The sequence below is a fragment of the Fringilla coelebs genome, assembly GCF_963513975.1.
Source record: "Fringilla coelebs genome assembly, chromosome: 1".
In the NCBI taxonomy this organism is placed as follows: Eukaryota; Metazoa; Chordata; class Aves; order Passeriformes; family Fringillidae; genus Fringilla; species Fringilla coelebs.
Genome location: NC_140028.1, coordinates 120196911 through 120211405, shown reverse-complemented (window position 1 = coordinate 120211405; position 14495 = coordinate 120196911). Strand labels below are relative to the sequence as shown.

The window sequence follows — 14495 nt, the reverse complement described above, 5'->3', positions numbered from 1 at the left end:
TTAAGTAGCAGATTTGACGTGAACTACTATTTCTCATTTTGACAAGCTGAAGCCTGCAGCTGACCTGTGGTGAGCTGTGCCTTAGGGAAAGGGCAGGTGCACAGTTAGAGCCCAGCCAAGGGCTCTACATACAAGGCTGGTGGATAATTTGGTGAATCATACTCAGTCTCAGACTGTGTTCTTCAACTGTAAACAGCAAGTGGCAAAAGCAAGATGAAAATTTCAGATACTTGGGGTTTTATTTTTTTATTTTATGAGGAGAATTTTAGTGTAGCTCTCTGGCTTTGTGCTTGCACAGAAGTCCTTCCCAATGCAAATCGAAGGTTGCCCTCGGGTAGGGTTGCAGTTTACCATTTGGAAGCAGCCTACTGTTGGAGGCAGGAACTTCCACACCCTCCAGTGGTAGAAAGGGAAAGGCTCCTGCAGTCGATGGGTCTGGTGCTATTGTTAAGTCTTCTACAATCAGCAAAAATTAAGTCTTTTTCTCTACACAGAGACAACCATGTGGTTTCCCGATTTCTTGGGCTCAGTGGTGTTGCTGTAGCTCTGTTACTGTTTCTTCTGTTACCCTTGTTGCAAAATAAGGATGGGGAGGACAGAAACACTGAATGTGGCAGCACAGTGCTGAATAAATAGGATCTATGCCTAATCCTTCTTGTCATTACATTAATATCCTCTGTAATAAAACTTTTGTCAATGGATGTACATACCGTCTGTAGAATTAAGGTATCTTTAATGAAATGCCTTATTCAAAAACGTAGTGTGGCTGTTTCTTGGGGAAACACCCCTCCTATTCTCCCCATAGCAGTAATCCAGCAGTCAGTCCCAAGGGATAAAACAGGCATGGAAGGAAGCATTGTTGTTGAGCTGTGCTGTTCAGTCATTCTTCATCACTGAGGAAGACTAACGAGCTGGTGCAAAGTGTAACAAAAAGCAAAAACCAGGGCATACCAGCAAAAACCAGCACAATCCAGGGGATTTTTGTGAAAAGCCAAAACAGAGAAACGAAGGCAAAAAGGTTCTGGTTGATTGCTGTATAGAGGGTTTTGCTGAAATGATCCCCTAGGTGAAAGTTTGTGATGTGAAATATCTTACGTGTGCTGTATCTATGCCACCACTGTTGTGAAAACCTGGCAGCAGGGCCAGGATCCTTCAGCAGGTGCTGAAAGCAGGTTTTTTGAAAGGATGGAAAACTTACTGTGGTAATAATTGCTGTGAACAGCCATGAGTATATTTTAGTATCATCTGCTGGAGGAAGAAATGGTGTTAATAAGACTAATCTTCAGAGCCACACAGGGCAGCATTATGAAGCTCACTCAGAAGAGATGACACATTCCCTTTGTTAAGCCACAGGGAATGGGCATGACTGCAAGTGTGAGACACTGCTTCCTTCCCTTCCCCACTGGCACCTCTGCTCCATCCACCTCAGCAGGAGCTGTGTGCAAAGATCAGAGGGAGATTCTGACCTCCATTCTGTGTCTAAGGGCAAGAGTCTTTTAGGCAAAATGGTTTGTGATCCTGTAGTGCAGTTGGTTGCTCTCAGCCTGGTAACTGTGGGTACCATGACACCATCCATGGCTGAGTAGAGAAAATAGATGAATATTTTTTCCTAAAAGATACATAAAAATTAATGTAGACTCCAGATAAATTCCAAAATTTGTAGTTGGAAATATTCTCCATTTCCTTAGCAGTGAGGAGTTTTATATACTGATAGGAAAGGACCTGAAGATTCAGTTATCTTTCATATCTTAGGGAAAATAATACAAGACAGTTTTCACAAATTTCTGTGAGCTTCAGGAGCATTTAGTTTCCCTTCAGAAAGGAGATGTCCCATCAGGTACATCAGAAATTTAGTTGTCCTCACAGTGGTTTGGGGAAGGACCATCTCCATTGTAGACTTCAGCAGACCAGCATCATCTGCAGTCAGATTTCCACCGTAAGAAAGTTAAACTGTGAGGATTTTGAATTATCTGTGGGACACACCATGGGCTCTTCCCAAAGCTACCCCAACCTTTTTGTTTCCCTGGCAGAGGAACAGGTTTATACCCCTGGAAATTTTAAAAGGAGTGACAAATTTTAAAAGTTTGTGACTCATATACATTCTGTATACAAACCCAGTGCTTGCAGTTGGTTTTTAGAGGCATCACATTATAGGTACCACGTTTCTAACTATTTCCTGTATTTGCCTCTTCTGTAGCCAGTAGAGTAATGAATTTGCTGTGTTATCCAGGAGCTGAATGCTCTGCCACAGCAGCAGCTTTCCAGGCCACTTGGCTCCAGAAGAGCTTAAGGTCTTTAACAGCAGTTGTCCTTGATTTCTTACTCACTTTTGATGATCATGAATTTTATTAATTAGAATATTAACAGGTCACATTAATTTGACAAGTATTAGTTTGGTTCTCTGTAAAATTAAAGCCTAGCCCTGACCTTGCTAGCACATAAGTATGGGACTAACTTTATGCCTGTGATCTGCTCCAATGGACTCATTTAAGTGTTTGCAAGTAGCCACTTGCCATGTTCTCAGTGTCTTGCGTAGTAAATGCCCTCTCCTGTTTAAATGCATGGAGAAAACTGTTGGTTATGAGGTTTGTTTTGTTGCTGTCGTTGTTTTGTATGTGTGTATGTCTGGATTTAGATGAGCAAATTTGTTTTCTCATATTTGGCAATAAAAAATCATCTGGTCGTTTCCAGATGCAGCTGACAAAGAAGACATAATGTACTGGAATATAATTTCTAATGAGTAGAAACTGTGTTAGGCATCACTGAAGGAAACTCTTCATTCTTGCATCAGAATGACAGATGAGTGCCCTGTAGATCTATTTGTTTTTACAAATGGCTGTTTATAAAGCTAAAATTCTCTTCCAGTCTTGAAAAGAAAGCACAGAAAAATTGAAAGCCAACAAACAAAATTAGTTTAAAATGAAATTAGTTTTCATATTTTTAAATATTTAAATAGAATGTACAAAACTGAAAATAATGTTGATTTGTTGTAAAGTTATATTTAATTTTTCTCCAGAGTCCTGTTTTTGAACTTTTTATATTTACTTTTTAATGTGTTTTGTATGAAGGAACAATTTAAAAACTCTTATATGTTTTGATGACTGTTACAACTGCAGGTTTTATGTAGTTTATGCTCTCATAACAAACCTGTAAAGTAAATTGTTTGCTGAGATTTTTAGAACTGAACACTATCTCATTATCTTTGTTGCTGTTGAAAACTTGTCTTTACTGCCCCTGCCATAGCATTTTGCTGGGAATACCTGGAACTAATGCAGTGTGGCCACTTGGTTTCCTGGTTGACACTCCTGTCAGTTTCACATTTTAATAATATAGATTTGCCCTGCAAAAGCTGAAATATGAAAATATTTTTAAATATAAATATACACTTTTTAAAAATAGGAATTAGCACTGATTCCTTCTTACTATAAGAATACTCCAGCCCTATATAATAAACAATGAAGAAGTCTGGTGATAAAATATAAATAAGATAAAACTTGAAAATTGCTTCTGAGGCCCCTAAATTCAAACAATCTCATCACTGGAGATTAAAAAACTCCATCACTTGGGTAAATGAAAATGGGTAATGTCTACATGGAAGTGATGGGAAACAGAGTTGCTATTACAATACAGGTGAGCAGGGGATTTGCTGACTGGTTATGTATAATTGCCTGCCTTATGATTCCATCAGTGAGTATCTGTCTGGCTGGGATATATTGTTGTGAAATGACCTCCAAAAGACACTGATAGTCCAAACTTTTCATGAAATCACATCATGGTTCTTTGTCTGGTTTAGAGGAATTTGTTTCCAGTGTCCATTTCTACTGCAGATGGATTCAGTGCCTGGCACAGAAACAAGAGGTGGTGGCTGCCCCCTGAACTGGCACTGGTCTTATTCTGCCCCCAAAGTTTACACACTCAGTTCATCCACATGACCTGTTCAGTGCATATTTTATTTGGAATGCTATCACTGGAGGAAAAAAGTGCCTTCTAAAGATTAATTTTGAGAGCATGCCATGTAATAGAACTGTTTTATTTGTGTCTTCAGGATGTTGACCTGAAAGCATGTCAGGGAGCTTTGGATGACTGCTGTCCACCTCCAGGAGAGGATCAGCTGGAACTGCAAGAAGAGGAGAAAGACGTAAATCAAGTAGGTGATGAAAAAAAGGGAAGAAGGGAAAACTGAAGAAGAAGTGAGGGAGGATACAGAACTTATTACTAAGATAAATAGTAGTGAAAAGTTTTGAAAGGAATAATTTATTTCCTCTTTTTATTTGAAGTGTTCCTTGCCAGAACAGGAAAGAAATGCTCACTTCAGACAGTGCTTTGTGAATGATGCCCTTGTACACCTTTCTGAAAATTGCCTCCTTCCCTCAATCCCCCACTATTTTTTGAGTAGTTGAAATATTCAGAGGTTTACAGAAAACACTTGCAACTAATTAGTTTTTAATTTGGGTTTATTTTCTCCATTGTGAAGGTGTTGTGCTTGTGGGCAAGGATGGTTTTGCCTACAAACTCTAGAGACATGGATGCTAAATTATACTGCTCTCACCATTTATATAAAGCTTGATGCTCAGAGGTAGAATTACATTTGGGACACCAAACTCTTCAGTTCTGTTCTCTCTAAGAGCTGCAATGAAAAGAGCACTCAATTTTCTTGAGACCTTGTGAGAGCTGAGAATGTCTGATCCAGGTGTCTTGCCAGCCTCTCTGTTTGCCACTCCCCTGAGAGCTTGGCTTTGAAAAAATACCTGATTTTTCCACACTGGTGGGGAGGTACAGCTTCAGAGGAGAGCCCAGTTCTGCTGTTGTGGGCAGAGAAGGGATGCTCAGGCCAGGGAGCAGATCTGCTTGTTCTAGCAATGTGTCATCTCCCAACAGGATGAAGACTTGATGGTGGGGTCAGCAGCAGTATTGCACTGTGCTCTGTTTTCTCTCAGATTTACAATTTTTACCTCCTTATAGGTGAAACAACTGTGCCTTACACCATGTTTCTCTTTTTGTCACAGGGCAACAGCAACTATGTAGATTCCCTTCTCTCCTTGGAGGGCTATTTACAGCTTCTGTCATCGCAGGTGGAAAACATGCTAGAGGTAAATGAGAGAATACAGGTATTGCCAAGAGATTTTAATACAGTCAGCATTACTCTGTTTTATCAAATAAAACCACCACAGCCTACCCTACCCACTCTAGGAATTTATTGGCAAATCAGTGTAGTAAAACTTACCTGAAACTGCTAAAGATGCTACTATCCACCTCTTACAGCAGCTCTCATTGGCTTTACTTGAAAAATTTTCCCCAGGAACTTGTCTGGTGTAAGAGCTGTGTCTTTACTGTGATCTGGTGTTCAGAGTGGGATGGAGCCAGTGGACAACTCAATTAGTTCAACTAATAGTTGCCTTTCTGAAGCCTAATACCAGTTTGTATTTATGCAGCCGCTCTTGGTGTATTTCTCTAGAGCAACACTGATTTATTACATTTATTACACATTTATTTATTGTATTTGTGGTGAAAGATTACATTTGTCATAAATATTGTGTCAAGTGCTTACAGGGTTGTTACTCTCAAGAACAACAGATCATCTGCACTGCAAATCAGGTCTGTCAGCATTAGCAGTAAACCCATTTAGTGTTTCGGGGCTTTTTGTGTTTTTAAATCTTGTGGCCCTCTGATACTATATTTTACTTTCTGCGTGCCCATCCTCACAAAAACCAGTTGTTATCTTAATTGAAGTCTCCCCCTACTCCCACAGTTTATAGCTGCAACTATTGACCATAAAGCTACTCCCTATGTTCCTTTTCTGCAATACTTCAAGGGCCTCTTATATACACTTCCCATCACAGGATCCTCTTCTGGGGTCATTAGTGTTTTCCATATAACTCCATGCTTATCTGGTTTTGGGAATCTCCAGCTTGGATAGTACCTTCTAGCCCATAAATTAGCCTCCTCTTCTGTTCAGCTCTGGAAATGGATTGCACACTAATGAGATGTAGAAATTCATCAGTCGTTTTCTCTGTTCTCAAAATTTGAAAGGAATTTGGCTGTAGCCTTTATACAGCTATTACAATACACAGTAAGACATTGCATATATTATTTAACATCATTAATGCACTGCCATCTTGTGACAGTCCTTCTGTTGAATATGGATTGTTTCTGCTAAGTATCAAGACTTTACAGTGAGTGGAATTTTTTTGATAGCTGACTCACTAAGAATCATTCTTTTCAAAGGATTAGTTGAAAATAGCATCTCTGTCCCACAGAGTGCAGGTGGTCTAGAACAAGGTAACTCCCTAGGAGAAATAAGGCAAGATCACCTTCTTGTTACCTGAGCTCCCAGTAAGCATAATAGGGAACTTAAGATGGTCTGGTCCTTACAGTGCATCATTCCTTCCCTGTGGAAAGTACTTTTTACATGTTCACTGAATAGCAATCAGAAAGTTCTTTCCTGAAACACAGTAAGGACACTCAACTATGGAGGAATCCTACACACTTCCTACTTGATGTATTTACATTCTCAAGTACTTTGTATCGATGTAGTTCGTGACTACTCTGCTTGTCAGCAAGCACCCGACAAAATCTTGGACAGTGGCTTTGTGCTTCTAAGACCCAGCAACTCTAACTCAGGCCCTCAAAAGGTGGACTTTAGTGCTACTACAGCATTGCCAGTCCAGTTTATTGTTTGAACATCAGGGCTGAGGCATCATATATCAGCTTTGGTTTTGTAAAAAAACCCTGAGTAGTAATTTAAAGTCAAGACATCCACAAAAGGTGTGACTTGGTGTGGGGGGGGTGGGGGTGTTACCTCCAAACTGATCAGTAAAACAGTTCAGCTGAGTTTTGGATACAATAGATTTCAGTTAAATGGAACTAAACCAAATGTGGCACCTCACATCCCTGAAAACTTCATAAACTGTGAAATAACTAGTGAGACTGCAAAAGCACAGTCTTAATATTCCTGTCTTCCAACTCTCTTCTTCACCACTGTCCTTACTGGTTAACTTCTGCAGAAGAGCTATTCATCTTTTTTAAAAAGTTTGGTTTTTAACAGTGTAGCACCTTGAACCAGCTCACCCTTGAATCATCGATACCACTGCCAGGGAAGGGTCATGACCACTCCTCCCAGCAGGACTTTTTTCTTAGATCAAATCAGACAGAACACCTAGGCCATAGTTTGTACACTTGGCAATTGTCCCGTTTTCCCTCTCAACCCTCATCAGTCCCACATTGTCCTTTGCAAGTCCTTCTCCCATTCCTTCAGCCACTTCTGCACTCTTCCTGCCTCCTTTTGCCATATGCCAATACAGATTTACTTTATACAGATGGGAAACATCATTCCAAATAGCTAGAAGAAGAGTTTAACATACAAAAATTTGGCTTTAATAGAATAAAGTTGTGGAATGTTAAAAAATGTTTGTGACTGTGTAGGCGAGGGATGAAGAAGCATTCATTTTATGAAAGATCTCATTTTTTCCCCTCCATCTTTTAGGTGAACTTACTGGAAGATACACAAGTTGCTACTTCTAGCAGAGACCAAGACCCATCATCCTCACACCACAATATAAACTTGACCCAGACACTTCAGAACAGTTTCAGTCCTCCTGATGCCATACTACTAAGAACAGACTACCCCACTCAATTAAATTCAAAACCAAGACATTTACAAAGGCAAGAGTTTTTCCCTCAATCAAGCTCTGATATCACAAATCCAGAATCACAATTTCATGGGTCAAATTTGACAGGGCTGTTTTCGGCTGCTGACCTTAGAAATCTAACAGCCCATGATGATAATTTTGATGAAATTAAGCTCATGTCTTTGGCTTTGGAGGAAGGCTTTAGTCCTATAGAAGTTTCTCAGATCTTTGAAGAGCCTGGCTCAGATTCAGGACTATGTTTGAATTCAAATCACAGCACCACCTCTTATTCAGTCTGCTGTGAAGGTTCTGTTGGGTACAGCAGCAGTGTTAAATCTGCTCCTTCACAAGGCTTAGGAGCTGTTGGTGGCCACTGCCAAGAAAACATCAAGCACAGCCATGTGGAATATCCAGGTGTTGCAGAGTGCTCTACAGAAGCCATGCTTCAGCAGTTTCTTCATAATCACACTTACAATCAGCTGCCAAGTCAAGCAGCATCCACTCCAGAACATTATCAACAGATGTGGATGAAGAAATCAAACGAAATAAAGGAGAGGTGCCATAATTCTACTGCTACAAACCGGAGCAGAGATGAGTGGCGTGCAAGAGCTCTCAGAATACCATTTTCAGTCGAGGAAATTGTGAGCATGTCCGTTGACTCTTTCAACACCATGCTAGCAAAGAACCAGCTGACAGAAACTCAGGTATCACTTCTACGTGACATCAGACGAAGAGGAAAAAACAAGGTAGCTGCCCAAAAATGTCGTAAACGCAAACTGAATGCAATTCTCAACTTGGAAGAAGATGTGTGTAATCTCCAAACACAGAAGGAGAGCCTTAAAAAGGAGCACTCCCAGTGCAGCAAATTAATCAACCAGATAAAGCAAAAATTAAACAACTTGTACCACGACATTTTCAGTAGACTGAGGGATGACCAGGGTAGACCTGTTAACCCACGCCAATACGTCATTCACTGCAGTAGCAATGGTAGTGTTTTCATAATACCCAAGCACTTGGCCAAATCTGAACACAAACAAGATAACAGAAAAGAGCAGAAACAAAAGTAAGATGACTGGAGATCACCTAAATCACCTTTATTTTACCTGAAAGGATGATAAGAGTACTTGTTTTACAACTAAAGGTCAGTGGTTACAGCAGTTCAAACAGAAACAACTACACTTGAGGAGAAATACTCTGTGTTCAAGAGTCTGGCAAACCCAAGCAGCTGTGATCTGTTAGAAGGTCCATGAGCTGAGGCTTCTGGATGAGGAAATCTGTTTAGTTTTAGTTAGAATTAAAGGAGCTAGACCATCAGTGTAGTGTAGCTTTATAGACCTATGTTGAAACTAGGAATTTAGTTACTGGTAATGGGAGCAGAGGGGAGAACATCAGTGAGGGATAAAAGTCAACTTTGGATCAATGTTACACATGCCAGAAAATGTTTTAGTCTTGAATCCTCAACTCTTTATACAGAAAATGACCTTATTTTATTCTCTAGCACTGAAAGAAAAATTATAGTTCTAGTGCATTTTCAACTTAAACTCACTGTGGATTTACTTAGGCTCAAGAGATAACTGCATGCTTTGCATTTATTCAGAACAGCTCTGCTTTTCCTGGTTTTCCTTTGAGGAGAGCAGCCCAGGAGGCTACTGCATTTTTCCTCACTACTGTCAGCATCGTAACTCCAAGCAAAGATAACCTGCCTCTTAATTTTACAACTCATACACACAATCTGCAAACATCCTGAAAAATAGTGGCTGATTGAATATTTTCTTATCTTCATCCTCTGCAACTAAATTATTCCCAACTTTCTTCCACAAAATGACCAATGGTGAAGGAGTTTCTGTTCTGTTTCCTAGTGACTGTGATATTTATTTGTGTACCTTCTCTTTTCCTCCCATTTTGACACCTTCCTCAAGAAGTACTTGAGTTTTTCTCTGTGGCATTTTTAACTGGTATTTCTTAAGTGTCTTTAATGTTCCAGATTTAATTTTTTAAAATAGACATTTTACTTAGTCTTTAAATTAAATTGAACCAAATTACTGTTTATCTATACTTGTAATTTTACAGGTTACAGTCTGATAGCACTCCAAATGAAATTTTTTGGTTTGACATTTATTTGTGCTATTAGGAAGGAGAAGTTTTACTCACTTACATACTTACAACATCCTATCCTTTACTGTTTTACAGCCTGAAAAAGGTCTGCAAGAGAAATGGCCTAAAAGGCCTGTAATGAATAAGGAAAGAATGTTGAGATATATTATAGTGAAAGTAACTACTAATATTAATTTCTAGATAACAACAAATACTTCTTGTTAATTTTATAACTTAAACACATAAAATTGGTATTTAAAAAGTTCTCATTGGTCATGGCATGATGACAATGGAGCAAACTTACATTCAGGTACAATAAAAAAATCACTTGTACCAATCATGTAAGAACTACACGTACAAGCTTAAATGCCAAATTATACCTGATGAAGAAACAAACTGCCACTAGCATGGAAGTCACACTGGCTGCTTGCACTTATCTGTAACAAAACAGATCCTATCAAATGAATTTTCTAAAAAGGGAGCCCTAAGATAGTGCCAAGTGCACTGAATTATCAATAATGAAATCAGACTGTTTGAACAATTTTCTCAGCATTTTCTATTAAAATATTTCTTTAAATAAATGTGTGCATGTGTTCTTTATTGGTTTCACCACAGCCTCAAATTGGTAAGTGTAAATTCATAGCAGAAAGTCTCATTACTGAGACAGTGCTATTTTTTGCTGTTGGTTAAGCATCAGTGTGAGACACATGTATCCTAATCTGTATTCACATGGTATGTGTCTACTGGCTAGATCACAAACTCAAACTCCAACCAAAACATGCAATAGGTATCAGATACATATGACGAAGTGTGCATTTTATTTCTAGTTGTAGGGGAAAAAAGAAGTACATATTTAAATCAGAATGATCATACTCAATTAAATGATGTAAACGTTTTAAAATCCATGCGCTTACCCTTTGCAGGACAAGGTCTTTAAACCTACTTCACTGCCCATGTGCATAAATTCTCATAGCTACTTCATTATGCTCACAGCTGAGAAATCCAGAAAGCCAAAAGTATTTCTGCTTTAGGGCCTCACATGGGGAGGAAAAAAAAAAATCACTAAACTTTCTGGTGCCCATTCCTTCAGTAGCAGTGGCAGGTGAGCTCTTTGGATTTTTGTAAGGCCAGCTGCTAATGGAGTATTGCATGTACCCAACTGGGAAACAGCTACACAGTTACATTTTGGTACCTGCCAAAAATAAAGCATACTGTAACCCTTTCAGAATACTAATGAAAGCAGCTTGCTCCAACTGATCCATTTAAGACATCAGCCCCAACACCATTCCATTCCCTGTAAATTTGTAGATTAAAAAGGATCATGAACTGCCCTCAGCTAATTCAACTGTCATTACTGCCCAGTAACTGTATTTCTTTACAAGTTGATGTAAGAACCTCAGTTCCTCAGAACCCAACAAGCAACTCTACTACAAAACAGAGCTGAAATACTGATTTTGGGCAGACTGCAACAGTACTGATGATACATTGAACTTTAAGTTGGGATGTGTATATTTTTAAACCATCAGCTACCTGCCCACAGGACAAAACCATAGGTGGAATTCAGACTAATGTCCTGTTTTTAATTGGAGTAGACACTCATTTGAAGTGTCTTCCCTTTCTGCAACTAGCCTGTGTTTAAAGAAAAATTCCAGACAGACAGACACACACACACAAAATCCACACCAAACAAAAATTCCCAAACATGGCCTGGTCTTGGCTATACTTTATAATTCCATGTCCTTAAACAATGTATGGTTAGGCTAGACAGCTGAAGGTTTTAATGCACTTTATGTACTGGCCTTAGACCGCATTTGCAATACCAAAACAGTGACACTACAGAATTGAGCTTTTCAGGTAAACAGGACTGATCAAAGTTGTTACTGAAAGGCTTGTAAAATGTGGGTAACACCTGACTCAAGTTTATCTTGTCTTTATTACTGACAGATCAAGATTTTCACAAAATCAAAATCCCAAGTGTACAAACCAGGAACTTTACTGTGTGGAAAGGCACGATATGGTATCAAACCTACTCTGGAGCCAGATAGCACAATGACATTACAGCTGCATCCTACCTTACTACTACTCTGTTGAAACACAAGTCTCAAGTTGGACTGAAAACACTTTAATATAACTAGGAAACCACTAAGCTGATGATTGTAAACATAGCTGTTGACAACAGCAACAAAAACCAGAAATACCCAAGCAGGAGTGATCACTAAAATACGGGTCCCAGGGCAAAGCTTTTAAGTAGTCCTAACAGGTCAGTGGTAAACTGCATTTTTGTTATGTTAGTAAAACCTAATCTGCAAGAGGTTAGGAAAGGTCAGATTAAGTGAAGTGAAAAACACTGGCTGGACTGTATTCCCATTATTGATGGCAACAACATGTACTATGAAGCATTACCTGCTGGCTGCTCCAAGATTCATTCCTGTTGTGGAGAAACATCCACCAGCAGCCAAGGCACGCCAGTACTCCACCCAACTGCAACCCCCATTGCTACAGCTTTTTGAGCTGTAAGGCTGGACACTCCCATAGAGCATAGAGGCATCCTACAAACAAGCGCTCACAGAACACACAGCACTCTGCTGAAACACTACACACACTTTAAATGACCACTGCAGTACTGCACCGAAGTGCAGCTTTCAATTCATGTTTTAGGTTTTATTCAATAGATTTGGCTTTTTACAATGCCAAATTTTACAAGCTAAAGGTGTTTCTGCTCAAGAGCTTACAATCTAGTTTTAGATGGGGGAACCAGAACAAACTTCAATGAGGAAAAGAATGGACAAAGCACTTTATCAGTATGAACTTGTCAATCTTTGTCCCAAAACACACACACACATTAGTTCATCCTCTGGGAGTCAGCTAACAAGAAGCTTGAGGACAGTGGTGGCAGAGACCTATAAATAAGGCAACAGAACACTCAACACCAGGGTGTAGTGAGAAACTGTTTATTAAGTAAACCAAACAGATGGCAGATGTTACCACATGAAGTCGTATTACTGTAGTGTGTACCTCATGAAGTACTGCAACTTGACACATGCGGCACAGCTACTAGAATTCCATGAAGTCCATCAGCCACCCATTTTCATACAAGAATGCCTCAAAATCAACCTTACAAGGGGGGAGGGAACAGTGCTGGTAACAGCAATTTTCTAGGACTTTCCCCCAGCAGTCACCCTTTTTTGTACAGCGAAGCAGCATGGGAGGTCTCACAAGGTGCCCAAACACTGCTGACCTAACGTTCATAGCACTCTGTCAGGTAAGTCACACAGGTATTATACAGTGGTAATTTTACCGCTGATGAGCAAACCAGTTCTTGCTCCATTAACTGGAGTAACTCCTGACAAAATTTCTGTGCAACACAAACCAACAGTAGCTGCAAAGCAAAATCATGACTGTTAGAAGGGACAGTACTTCTGGCAAAATGGATTATTACCCAGGCAAACCCTTCCATGTAACACTCCTATCCTAGACACATTGATGGTATGGCTGAATAAACATGAAGAGAAACAGCCATCTCCCTTAGGTGTAAAAGCAAGAGAACTACTATGGTAGTGCTCACTTGCATCACACACTACTTCAAAAACCAAGTAGCACACTAAACCTACAGGGAATGCACAGCCCCAGTATGTTCCCAGCAAATTATCCTCCACCAATGAGACAAAGCTGCCAAAACAAACTCAGCTGACAACTGTTTGAAAATTCAGATCAATTTCTGGGGCTTGGGTTTTCTTCCCCAGAAGCGATATGACTTCATCACCAAGAGATCATGTACATTCATCATCAAACTAAAAGAATAGTCTTTCCTACACATAACAAAGTTCAAGTCCTGCTCATTTTACAGCATTAACAGCAATTGTTCATATTTTCTTGACTGTTTTTTAGCACCTGCAGGACAAAAGAAGTGAAAAAAATTCAACTTTCATTGTAGATAACACAAATTCTGAGTGGCCGGAACCCTACTACTGACCTCTTTTCACCATCACTTTTTATAAATACAACTCATACTGAATTTTTGGGTGTTCTTTGGCTCACATACCAGTTAGCAACAAGTTATGTTGTTTTTCTTTCTTCCTTCAGTTTGCTGCACAAAGCGTTCGCTGCGGGAAAGCTGGACCTATGTACTGACAACCTGATCCTCAGCTGTTAGTACCTGGAAACACTGCAATGTTACACTTACTTGGAAAACAAGGTCTGTAGTGACTAAATTCCACTTGATAGAAAGTAAGAATCCGTTGCCTACAAATCGATGACGAATAATTGACCACACAATACTGCTTTTATTTAATGCTGCCAACTTCCAGTATCAGGTTGACTCAAAACTCTGATTTGTCTCACCACATTTGCTGGTGACCATTGTTGACTTAAAATTTTTAAGACCATAGCAAGAGAAAAGTCATGAAAGTTCAACAGCAGGACATCAGGAAACCTAAAGACACCAGGTTTTCAAGACTTGAAATATCCAGTAATTTCATTCTTGCACAGTGCTGTCTCCCCTAAATGCTCCCTTCCCCCACTGCCATCAGATCAAAATGAGAACATCGTCCTTATGGAAAACATACTCAACGCAAATATTTTAAACCTTGTTGCTACACTACTGAAATAGTATTTTAAACAGAAAAATAATTACTGCCCTTTGAAGTGGTTTGGTTAGTTTTTTTTTAAATGGTGTATGAATGTGGACTTGGCAACTGTAAAGAAAAAACTTTCATCAACTACGTCTAAGTTATAGGAAAGAAGGCAAATTCCTTATGATCTGGTCATTCTGTT

At 39.4% G+C, this 14495-nt stretch overlaps 1 protein-coding gene across 1 annotated transcript; it reads left to right on the top strand.

Moving 5' to 3' along the window:
• Positions 1-3576: 3576 nt before the first annotated feature.
• NFE2L3 (NFE2 like bZIP transcription factor 3) lies at positions 3577-12339 on the top strand (the record flags this gene model as incomplete). The annotated part of the gene is made up of 4 exons (XM_084208989.1): positions 3577-3630; positions 4046-4147; positions 5007-5090; positions 7484-12339. 4 exons carry the CDS (start codon positions 3577-3579, stop codon positions 8693-8695), a joined length of 1452 nt encoding a protein of 483 aa, XP_084065115.1. The 3' UTR covers positions 8696-12339.
• Between the last annotated feature and the right edge of the window lie 2156 nt (positions 12340-14495).